This window comes from Hesperophylax consimilis, chromosome 3 (genome assembly GCF_061612785.1).
Source record: "Hesperophylax consimilis isolate HC1 chromosome 3, BYU_Hcon_1.0, whole genome shotgun sequence".
Taxonomy (NCBI): domain Eukaryota; kingdom Metazoa; phylum Arthropoda; class Insecta; order Trichoptera; family Limnephilidae; genus Hesperophylax; species Hesperophylax consimilis.
The window spans coordinates 16,843,591-16,855,834 of NC_142838.1; the positions used below are offsets into that span (position 1 = coordinate 16,843,591).

Consider the following 12,244-nt stretch of genomic DNA (forward strand, 5'->3'; position numbering starts at 1 on the left):
CGGCCCACCCTGCTGTACAGTGTGCCTACCGTTCTGTGTGGACCGAGCGGCATAGTTGATACCATTGTACATGAGATGTTTGGCAATAATTCATCAGGCTGCATGAGATTTCCATTCAACACGTTCGCCACCGGGAAAATTTATACAATTCCGAGTAGTTGTCTGTTAACGTATTCGCGACCAACGTTGCGACCAATTCTGAACGTGATAGGTATCATCATCTATAAATAGCTCCATCCGGCTTGATGTGTCCGAACAATATGCAAAGAGTCCGAACAGATCTTCTGGAAGGTTTATTCCAGTGAAACCTTTTTTTAAGACAACATTAAATTCTAAAATTACAAACAAACAAAAAAATCACTATTTCGGAAGAGCAGGGGGCTTTATAGTTTACACTATGACTATGATAGCGTGCCAATTATCAGAAAAGTTAGTCGATAATGTAGTTTATTTAGCCATTGATTAATGTCACGAATATCTCTATACAAATAATAGTTAAGCATAAGAATGTGAAATTTCAAGTACGAAAATGACCCTCATTATCATTTATTGCATCATTTTGTTTTTGATCATGTAAATTTTTGTACGGCAAATTCATTACCCTTTTTAAATATTTACTAACCAAATACACTTACGCAGGTAACTGTGAAAATTCAGATACATATTTTTTGGCATAAACCACACGGAGAAAAATTTCTACTGCTAATTTATTAAGACTCGGTAAAAACGGGATTGCAGGGCTAACTATTATATGAATTAACAGGTTCCCTGATATTTTTTAATAAATTTCGAATATATTATCAGTATGTCATCATGGTGGCGATTTGCCATGATAAAATATCATGACGAAATGCAAAAATATTAAAATTTCGTAAAAATGTGAAAAATTTTCATAAGTAATAAATTAGCATAGGTCATTTTTTTTGGTGCACTTGGCAAGGCCGGGCCTGTTCGTAGGTGGCAAAAATTTAATAGCATAAAATTTCTTACTTTAAGCCCATTGTCCCACAGGTCGGTGAGCAATCAGGCAAACCGAGTGCTGTAAAACCCTGCCCAGTAAAGTAACGGTCTGCAGCGCAGTTCAGTGTGGAACTTTTCTGCGCAGGGTCTCACAGCATTTGGTTTATATATAATATATGGTCAACTGCGACCCGTTGAACGACGTACGAAAAAGTTTTAAGACTATTTAAAAAGTAATTAATATACTCGTATCTACCGTTCTAGAAATTTCTCTCAACAGCACAATTCCTCTTGTCTAGCTATGCTGTGCTAGAACATCTGTTCTTCTGTGTGGTATCTTGAAAAAGTCATGGCGAAGGCTATGGCTAAATTTTTCAGGCAATAACTTCATAACAAGTCATAATATTGCAAGAGGAATAAACAATAGGGTCATGACGACACCGTTTCCATATTCCCAGAATGGTAAATACTCTCAGTTTTGCCTTGGTGAGAGAAATCTAAAACAAAACGTTGTTGAAAATAGCTTAAATCGTATTTAGTAGTAAGATTTGAATACCCGGTACCTTCTGTCAACTTCATTATATACCCTTGAAACTGGGGATGCCATAATCCCCACAGAATCAGGATTGTTGAGGCACTTTATTAAATTCACCATAATTTTTTTAATTTAATTTTTAAAAGGAGTAATGCAAACCCACCGAATATATTACACTATTTGCTCCTCCCGAGATATTATTTGATCTGTTTTTTAGACAGTTCAACATCACGTATTGAGAATATCTTTAGAGAACATTTCAGATTACATGAACACCAGATAAAACAGAACAATGACAAAACAGAAAACGAAAAAATAATAGATTAGGTTAGTTAAGGTTTTGTTAAGTTAGGTTAGGTTAAGTCTCCCTTTTTTCTTCACTTTTCTTCACTTTGTCATGGAATAACGATACATAAAAAAATTGTAAATTGAAACCCCGAATTCTGAATTTCTGCCGACATATTCTTTGCCGAATTTCTACATACATACTTCCCCTGGGCCCTTTTCATTTTTAAGCTCTTTATGTGTGTCATTTTGTAAGATAATCACTTTTTATGTGACACCTTACAGGTGCGCTCCTGTCTGTACAGTGTAAAGGCAGGCTATGGCGCCACCCGGTTGGGCAGTGTTGTGAGGCGGGTTAAGGTAGGGGCTGTATAAGGGGATTTATTATTGCTGGTCTTAAAGAGGCCCGGATTATATGAAGGAGAAAAAACAGATCCCGGTAGCTCGTTCCACATACGAGCCGTCTTACACAAAAACGAGTCTATATTCAGATCCTAAGTTTAAAAAGTTATCATAAATAAAATTCCCTCGATATTTTATATGAAAAATTGAAAGGGATGGTCCGAAAATTATAAAAAATATATGCACATGTTATAAGATTATAGGTAAAAGAATAAAGCGTTTCTAAATGCTACTCAAATATCAATAGATTTTTACTCTATTTTAAATAAAACATGTTTTATTAAATATTTTCGCTTCCGCCTATTAATTATTGTTGGGAAGTAAGAGCTTCATAGATTCACTGACAGATGGCAGTGCATAGAGCTTGCGTGGAAGTCCGCAAGGTGGAGCCAGTGGCCAGTAGTCGCCATTGCCAATGGGAAGGCTCTCAGAGAAACTTACTATTTCAGATTCCAATTAGCCAGCTACTAGTTAGGTCAACTATCGAGTCACCTTTATAATACGCGGAGTATTAATAAATCCTTGATTAATATAAAAGAACCATTTAATTATAAACTCCTTCCAAGACGAGTTGGAGACGCGTTTTTACGAATTGCTTTTTATTATTGCGCTCCCTCTATCATACATATTTACGTAAATCCCTTTCAAACCATCTTCAGTCATCTTTATAAACGCTTAACGTAACTGAAGTTAGCGAAAAATAATATCAGAACATCAATATTCATGCGGAAAAGGGATTTGATGGTTTTAAAGGTGTTAAGCTGAGTGAGATTTTGCACAAATCATATCCCAAAATTACATATATATATTTGCACTTCAGGCATACCGCGGTGCTCAATCCACCTACGAGTATACCGCGGTACTCACTCCACCCGGCTCAATCCGCCGCTGGTCAAATTGATTTACGTTGATAATGCAGTGATTGCGAAACTCAATAACGGAATAATATAGCAGACGAGATTGCATGGACAAAACTATCCATCGATCTGTCCCACACGTGATGCGCCTCTCAATGAAGGAGCGCTAAGACAAACACAGTGCAGTATAGATTGGGTCACTTCATTATTGTGCACGACTAATCAAACAGTATTATGTTTGCTATCGTTAGTTGGAAGAATGCAGCCATGCTGTAAGGTGCACTATATTCAATACAGTATCAGTACAAATGAAATATACTACTCAAATGAACGGAAAATGTAATCAGAAGCAGTTGTCCCGAACCGAAAGATTCTCTGAATATCCCACCCAAGAGGCACAATACATTGCTATTGTCAATAAAATTTCAGTTAAATATCAAGTACTAGCGCATAGGATTTGTAAAGCTGCACGGAGAAAAATGAAAATTGATTATTCATTAAGAATCTCTCCAAAATATTGGTAATTCAGTTAATACCGGGATTGTAGGCCGTTTGCTGATAAACATTTAGTAAATTCCTGATATATCTGAACACGTGTTCAGGCACCTGCATTTGCCATGTTAATTTATTAATAATATATATTAGGATTTTTATGAACACGTGTTGCGACCTCGTATTTTAATAAAAGTTTATCAGGATACCTATCAATTCATTCGTTCAGGTCCTGCAATCCTGTTTTTGACCGGATTACGAATAATGTGAAGAGATTCTTAATAAATTAGCAATGAATATTTTTTTGTGTGAAAGTTTTTGTAAAAAAAATATTTTTACTCAGGATAAACACCGTTAGTAATCATGAAAAATTACTAAAGATGTCAATAATTTTAACAAAAGAAATACACATTTCAAATACGGAAATATTAATATAATGCTGGTACCTACTTTATAGCTTGACTGATTCGACAATCAGTTCCTATTTACAAAAGCAGGTTAACCGGAGTTAAAGAGACATTGCAGATATTGTTATTTTTTTAATATATAAATATTTGTATTATATTGTATAAATAGGCGCAACCTCGAAATAACCTGAATAGAGAGGTGTCATGGTCGTGATACTGAAAACATCAGTGTTATCTCAGATACATTGGTCGTTTATTAATATACACGGGAACTGTGAAAATGGATCTGTCAGCTGTTTGTCTTTCACTAATTCAGAATTAATTTAATTTTTAAAATTTGCGAAATTTTACTAGGTATAAAATAATATGGCTCCAATATATTTGTATCGTGATATTTTTTTTTATATTTATTTCCTTTGTTAACCAAAGTGATTGCTGTGTATCTTAGCTATGAAGCGGAAGAACTGTTTGTTTGTCAAAATTGTGAAACAGTAAAAAAAACAAATGTGTGTTCTGGCGTCAAGAAATTTGCTTATCTCTTAAATTTTAATTAACGTTATTGCATTTGAAAACTTTATATAATTCATTTAACAATCTAAAAGTAAGAAAACATCTTTCAAAAAAAGTATATTAAAACTTGAGCGAAACCGGTTAGAAAAGCTGGTACATCATGAGTGGGTAATAATAAAAATAGATTATACTTAATTTCTTTAAAATATCTACATATTGTTTTATTTTAAATACCTGTATACTTATTAATTCTTTGAACTTAAGAACATCAGCGCATAATCAAATAAATCGTGATTTATTTTAGGATTATTAAACCGTTTTACGCTACTTTCTTATTTAGCCAACTTTTCGGACACCGTTCATCACCAGAGCATACATATAGAGCACATGGGATGCAATGTCCATTACCTGGGCATAAATAGTTTTCATTCTACGTATTGATAAGTTCTGTACTTTTCACGAGCGCGCACAAACCACGGGTTTACCGATAAATGACCAAAATTCATCACTCAACACGGTGTAGCCAAAAAGGGGTGAAATAATTAACATTGTTGGCAATTAGATTATCGACGTACTTGCGAATCAAATTAAGTGTTATTTGATAACTGATTGGTCAATTCCAAACATATCCGCAAATAATAAATTAATTGGGAAATTTACCAAATGCCGAAGTCGGAGATTTTCGGGGCTATCGTCCTCATTTCAGCCGCGGAGTCGAGGAGTCAGACGCGTTTTTCAGGATTTCATCACTGAAAAGTGAGCAAGTCAAAATTCCGTAGATGTAGGTACTACTTTTACAAAAAATAGCCACCTCTCTGATAGAATGCTCGGAACTAGTTCAATGAACTAAAAATTGAGAATGCCCATCAGACAAACCAGACAAATTGAAAATGTTTTTGCTTTATTTTTTACTATGTGGGTACAGCGCAAGAGTCCCAACTGCTTCCGTTGGGACGGTTGAACCGGTTGAGACGGTAGGACGATGACATCTCCGATTAGGTTATGTTAAGAGGATGGACAATTTTTCTGTCAAGAATTTTCAAGCATGTTGATTTTTTAACTTGCCAAAATCATTTTATAAAATAAATTGCTCCAAACGACCGCAAATTTGAAAACAATATACGAAACGGGGCGATTTTTTTTTTAAGATTACATTAATTGAAATTTAAAATTCACATATTTCATTACTACATTTTTTTTAAAGATTAAGTGAGTTTAAATTAACGCTTCACATATTTCATTACTATTTTTTAAGATAAAGAGAGTTGAATTTTTTTTAAGATAAAAAGAGTTGAAATTTATGCTTCACACATTTCATTACTACATTTTCTGAAGATAACGTGAGTTGAAATTTACCCTTCACATATTTCATTAGGTATTGCTTTTTTAAAGATTACGTGAGTTGAAATTTACCCTTCACATATTTCATTAGATACTGCTTTTTTAAAGATTACGTGAGTTGAAATTTACCCTTCACATATTTCATTAGGTACTGCTTTTTTAAAGATTACGTGAGTTGAAATTTACCCTTCACATATTTCATTAGGTACTGCTTTTTTAAAGATTACGTGAGTTGAAATTTACGTTTCATATATTTCATTGCTGCTTTTTTATTGATTTTTTTACTTGGGAGCTCTTCACCGATATATACAGTTGTAATGAGTTCTGTTATTTGACTTCTTTCAAGAGGGAGATCTTATAATTTTATTTACTTTTGCGTGTATTTTAATCGTGCTTTTCAATATTATTTGATCATTTTCATTTCTAATTTCTTTGAAAATACTATATTATCATTCAATTTAATTTTAGTTTTGTTATTTGTCATATTTTTGTTTTTAATTTTATTTCTACATTTATTATTCTTGAAAATATAGCTTGAATATTACAATGAATTACTGCTCGAGTTGTTAAAAACGAAAATAAAATAGGGCAAAACAAAGCAGCTTAACTCCATTTCGATTTATTGTTTCGCGATTAACAGTAACAATGATAAGTTTCATCCCAGTATCGCTGTGACTATGGTGTGTTCAAATCACGCCATCCATATTAAGATAAGTTTCATCCCAGTATCCATGTGACTGTGGGGTGTTCAATTCACGACCAACATTTTAAGATAAGTTTCATCCCAGTATCGCTGTGACTGTGGTGAGTTCAAATCACGCCATCCATATTAAGATAAGTTTCATCCCAGAATCGCTGTGACTGTGGTGTGTTCAAATCACGACATCCACATTAAGATAAGTTTCATCCCAGTATCGCTGTGACTGTGGTGCGTTCAAATCACGACATCCACATTAAGATAAGTTTCATCCCAGTATCGCTGTGACTGTGGTGCGTTCAAATCACGACATCCATATTAAGATAAGTTTCATCCCAGTATCGCTGTGACTGTGGTGTGTTCAAATCATGACATCCACATTAAGATAAGTTTCATCCCAGTATCGCTGTGACTGTGGTGTGTTCAAATCACGACATCCATACTAAGTTAAGTTTCATCCCAGTATCGCTGTGACTGTGGTGCGTTCAAATCACGACATCCATATTAAGATAAGTTTCATCTCAGTATCGCTGTGACTGTGGTGCGTTCAAATCACGACATCCATATTAAGATAAGTTTCATCTCAGTATCGCTGTGACTGTGGTGAGTTCAAATCACGCCATCCATACTAAGATAAGTTTCATCCCAGTATCGCTGTGACTGTGGGGTGTTCAAATCACGCCATCCATATTAAGATAAGTTTCATCCCAGTATCGCTTTGACTGTGGTGAGTTCAATTCACGACCACCATATTAAGATAAGTTTCATCCCAGTATCGCTGTGACTGTGGGATGTTCAAATCACGCCATCCATATTAAGATAAGTTTCATCCCAGTATCGCTTTGACTGTGGTGATTTCAATTCACGACCACCATATTAAGATAAGTTTCATCCCAGTATCGCTGTGACTGTGGGGTGTTCAAATCACGACATCCATATTAAGATATGTTTCATCCCAGTATCGCTGTGACTGTGGTGTGTCCAATTCACGACCCCCATATTAAATTAAATACCACAAATGTGTAAACTATAAGTAAGTTATTAGGTTTCGTGTAAAAATCATGTGATGCTTGGAATTAGTATTTGAGCCATTTTACACGTGTGAATAATATTCGTGACTCGCACATAATATTTGTGGCGTGTCCGGTGTTTTTTTTTCCATTAGTTTTTTGACTCATAAATATTGTTACTACAGGCGTTTTTTTTAATTTATCTCCTTCTCAAAGAGCATCCAAATGTTATTTTAGTGTGAGCTTCACTTGGAAAAAAGTTTCATTGAACTGATTAAATATTTGCTGTCCTCTGGTATTACAAATTAAATTAAATAGTTTAAATCAGACAACATTTGACGGCCTCCGTGGTCGACGGGTAGCGCCCTCAAAACTAACAAGCTGGCGGTCGCCGGTTCAAATCCTGGCGTGCACAAGGAAATTTTATTTGATTAATTTGTGTTATTTCACAAATTACTAGTTTAAAATAATATATAATATATTTGCGGCACGTTTCAGAGTGGAAGATACTCCTTTATCGCCCTTGTGTAAGACCATCATTCAGAATTGAAACGTTGCTTGAAATTGTTTTGGCCGCGTTTGGTGACGATATCTGAATAGCCAGGTCCCACCTTCCTATACCTCCCCATCTCCTTCCCTTCCCCATTACCTTCAGCCTGCCAACATACTCCAATTGGAGATACCACAGACTCACTGGCCCCAGATGGTTTGGCCCAGAGACTGGTGCAATTTCACTTAAATAAATATAAAACTTAAGTATGAATTTATTCCTGTACTTGCATGTCCTTGGTTCTGTAAAATGAGAGTTCACAATTTACTAAAACTACGGTAAGTTTAGCATTAAAATCATCAAATTGTTGATAATTCAAAAGTAAAATAAATACTTCCAATTAAAACCTTTTAAAACATTTTTATACACTTTTCAACGTACCTGGCTCTATAATATTTTATTATCATTTCACATCATTGGTGGACATTTAGACACCCATGACCTGGTGAGTATGGTTAATTATCGCGTACCGCATAAATACAACACTAAGCTCCATGCTCCAATTAATGTAGTTGCTTCTCGCACTAATTTTATGATTTTTGCTTTCGGAGATTCAATCGTGTAGCGAATGAAACTTGCTCTGTCGACGTATTTAACTTGAATTACATTGCTTGCTTCAAAAAGCAAATGTACATGCAGATATGCAATAATCCTTAAATATATCAGTTTGTTAGCGCGATTATAAGATTATTATAACTTAAATCTACTTTCGTTCTTCATAAAATATAAAAAATAAATTGTATATTTTACTTCATAAAAGCCGTATTGTAATAATAATAACGTAACATTTATATAGCGCAGCGTAGCGTCATTTCCCTTCAAGTGTAAGTAAATAAATAATAATATTATAAATAATTAAAGACAAGGTGCCCGTGTTTTTTTTGTTGAAAAGGGTGGCATTTAAAATTAATATGTGGTACATAAATGTAAATAAAGTCATCAGTGAGCATTTAAGATCCACCAAATCATAATAATATTTTTTTATTTAATTTTTTATTATTTTATTTATTTCTTATTAGAACAATCATATGAGTGCATAACTAATTTTAGGATGAGAGAAACCTACAATTCATGGATGGAAGTTAATATGTACATTGTTACATTATAAATATTTGTTAATCTAATTCATAAAATGGAATTTTATTCCTTAAATACAATTCATTTATAAATTCCTCCTTCTCTGATATCCTCCTTCTCTGATATCCTCCTTCTCTGATATCTTCCTTCTGATAATAACTTAACATAGTTATATATTACAAAATCCAGCTTTTTCCGTAGTTGTGATAAGATGTCAATAATTTCAAAAACTTACCATTGTTTGTTCCGTTTTCTGCAAATCCTTCTGGAAATTCCGTTGTGGTGGTCGTCAACCTTGTACCAGCGGCCATGTGAAGTGCCATCCCCAGCCACAAGAGCATCCACAGGGCCGTCCTGACCGCCCCTCTGGACATCCGGGCCTCCCCGGGGTCTGTGGGACCTCCCGCCCTCTGAAGCTGCATCACGCCGAGACCTCTCGCACTGTCCCGCATAACTTTAACACTTGTCTCATTTATTTGAGAAACACTCCTCATCGGGGACCATACAATCCAGAAACGTTTAAACACTAGATTCGTGGATTACATACTTAAAAAATGAATATTAAAATAATCGTTTTAAAAATGTCTGTTACACTGACGAGTTTGTCGAGACGAAAAATGATGTAGTTTTTTCGCTAACTTAAACATAAAATATATTAATACTTTTAAGAAAATCTGTAATTAAATATTCGATACTGATTTCAGTTAAAAGCGTGTACCTACATATAACTTAACTACTTGTGTTATTTTGTCTGTCGCTAAGAATAAAACGTTTGTTCTCTTACTAACATCCATTTTTTATTACATGTTTGTAGAAAGTGAACACAATACTGAATTACTTATTATTTAATGCTTTCTGCTCGATTATTCATGAATATTATAATTGAGTTATTATTTAATTAGTTAATCTCACGTGCGAGAAAACTTATTTTGTAACATAATTATTGATAAAATTGTTGGCATCACAAATACACCATTATTTTTCTTTACGACAGTATGTATTTCAACATTTTTGCTAAAGCTATCCTCAAATATCCACATTTTATTTTTTTTGGATACAAGTTAGTTGTCGATTAATTCCTTACTTTTCCTTGCGTAATTTAAGTCTCTTACAAATTTGTTACAAAGTCTTGTAACATATTTTATAGTAAAATTGTTATGATTTGAAGTGCTCATTTGATTTGATTTGATTGAGGTTCACGCATGTGATTCTTACTTGTTAGTAAACATTAATTTCTGCACATTTTGTAATTTAACTGAATTATCTTTGAGCTTCTTATGTGAGTACATAGAGGTGGTTTTGAGTAATAAATCAAGTAATACAATTTTGAAGAAGTTCTGTGTAAAATACTTTTCGGTGGATTTTCGCATGTTTTCCGGCGGGTATTCCCCGAAACCTTCAACGAACGGCGTTCCGAATTGTTGTACTTTATTTTTTAGTTTAATGCCACAACGACTACTCTATTATATGCTCTACTACTATTTATGAACGGACATACCTTCATCATTTCTCATTATAAATTTTACAAGTAGGTATAATTTTTTTTTTGATTGATATTTAAAAAAAATAAACTGTCAATTCTGCAATAGGTATTTTTAATTTACTTTATTATTTTTAGTACCGCTTGGGTCGAGCATACAGAAAAATTCTAGTTTATACAAAAAAATTATAAAATACGTGCTTAATTTTGATCCCTAGACTTTAATATTCTACTTATTAATTTAGGGTTAAAAATTATTTTTATATCTTGTACCTTTAATATCTTGTAACCACAATAAAAACTGAAACTCCTATAAAACTGAAAACTAAATAATTTCGAATATTTTTTTAAAATAATATTTCTCAAAGTTTTAAGAAAAGCTTTTTAAGAAAATAACTTGTCGAATCTTTAAAAAAAAATCAGATGTCAAAAATATTGTATAAATATGATAGTATCCTACTTTTGAACTCAGTTTTGTTAGTTTTTAGCTACTTTTCGAACACTTAAAAACGTAAACGCGCGTCGAAACTTGCAAAAATATTTCGCGGCCTGCGATCGCAGCTTTTGAACTGTGGGGCTTTAAGAATCCCCGCGTAGATAAAACCTTCGCGGCCTGAGGTCGCGAGAATACTGCCGCGCGGGGAAGTGTGTTCTATGTGCCCGCCCGTAGACAAGCAACGCGCCTGCGCAGGCCCGACCAATGGCGCGACAGAAGGCGGGGCGTCCCGACGCCCGGCCGTCTTCAAGAAGCGCCGCGACGCCAACATGCTACTTCGTACGCATGTTCGTAACGTCGCTTTTCTTAGAACAAGCGAGGCGGTGTGGGATAACATGAAATCTTCGCATTAAGGCTTGCCTACGTCTTGCGGCGGTATTTTTTGGTATGTGCGACGAGTCTTTCGATGTTTCGAGATGTACAGTTTATAAAAATGCCGGAAAAATGAGAAAAATAATTTTATTTATAACTAAATAAATATAAAATGGAAAAAAATAATGATAAAGATATTATTAAGCGTTAACAGAGAGGGATGATTTTTTCACAGAAAGAAATTTCAACGCGCTTTTTGCTTCGTTTATAAGCAATATGTGAAATGGGCGAGATCGCAAAACTTCAGTTTGGTCTATTGCGTAGATATATTATGTATGTAGAGTATTATGTTCCTCACGCGTAAACCTACACTTCGGGACCTTGACCTGTTTTCGTAATATTCTTTAAGGATTTCTGGCCGCACGCTGTCAAGGGCGGCTATCACATGCCACGAAAGTTACCAGACTTATTTAATTCCAAGCTCTGAAAAAAATCTAATGTTTAATGGTTAGCTTTCAAACCCATTAAGTAATATTTTCCTTACTATTAAGTTAATGAATCAAAAATTCATTATTATTTTTTTCTATTCCGGCAGTTGTGTTGTGACAAACACCTGAGGCCCTAGTCTTTTACTTCATTTTATCCATAGTTTGTCAGACAATTAATACGTCCCAGGCATAATATTCACCTTATGCACGGTGAAAAATGAGTACAGCTAATTCATTAAGAATCTCTTCGAATTATTGGTTATCCGGTTGAAAACGGGATTTCAGGCCGGTTCCTGATAAACCTAAAGTAAACTCATAACTTATCGGAACACGTGTTCATACTGT

At 34.3% G+C, this 12,244-nt stretch overlaps 1 protein-coding gene across 2 annotated transcripts in view; it reads right to left on the reverse strand.

The window, feature by feature from the left end:
• The window catches only part of LOC149425031 (lachesin-like), a 267,174-nt gene extending 255,979 nt beyond the window's left edge, over positions 1–11,195 (reverse strand). The window contains exons 1-2 of one of the 2 annotated variants that reach the window (XM_089650917.1): positions 11,064–11,195; positions 9,359–9,649 (exon numbers count right to left, since the gene is read on the reverse strand). In XM_089650917.1, the coding sequence (XP_089507043.1) occupies positions 9,359–9,649; position 11,064 (292 nt within the window). In that variant the 5' untranslated portion in view covers positions 11,065–11,195. Of the gene's footprint in view, positions 1–9,358; positions 9,762–11,063 lie in introns of both variants that reach the window. The other variant, XM_089650918.1, reaches the window with a different exon arrangement.
• Positions 11,196–12,244: the final 1,049 nt, after the last annotated feature.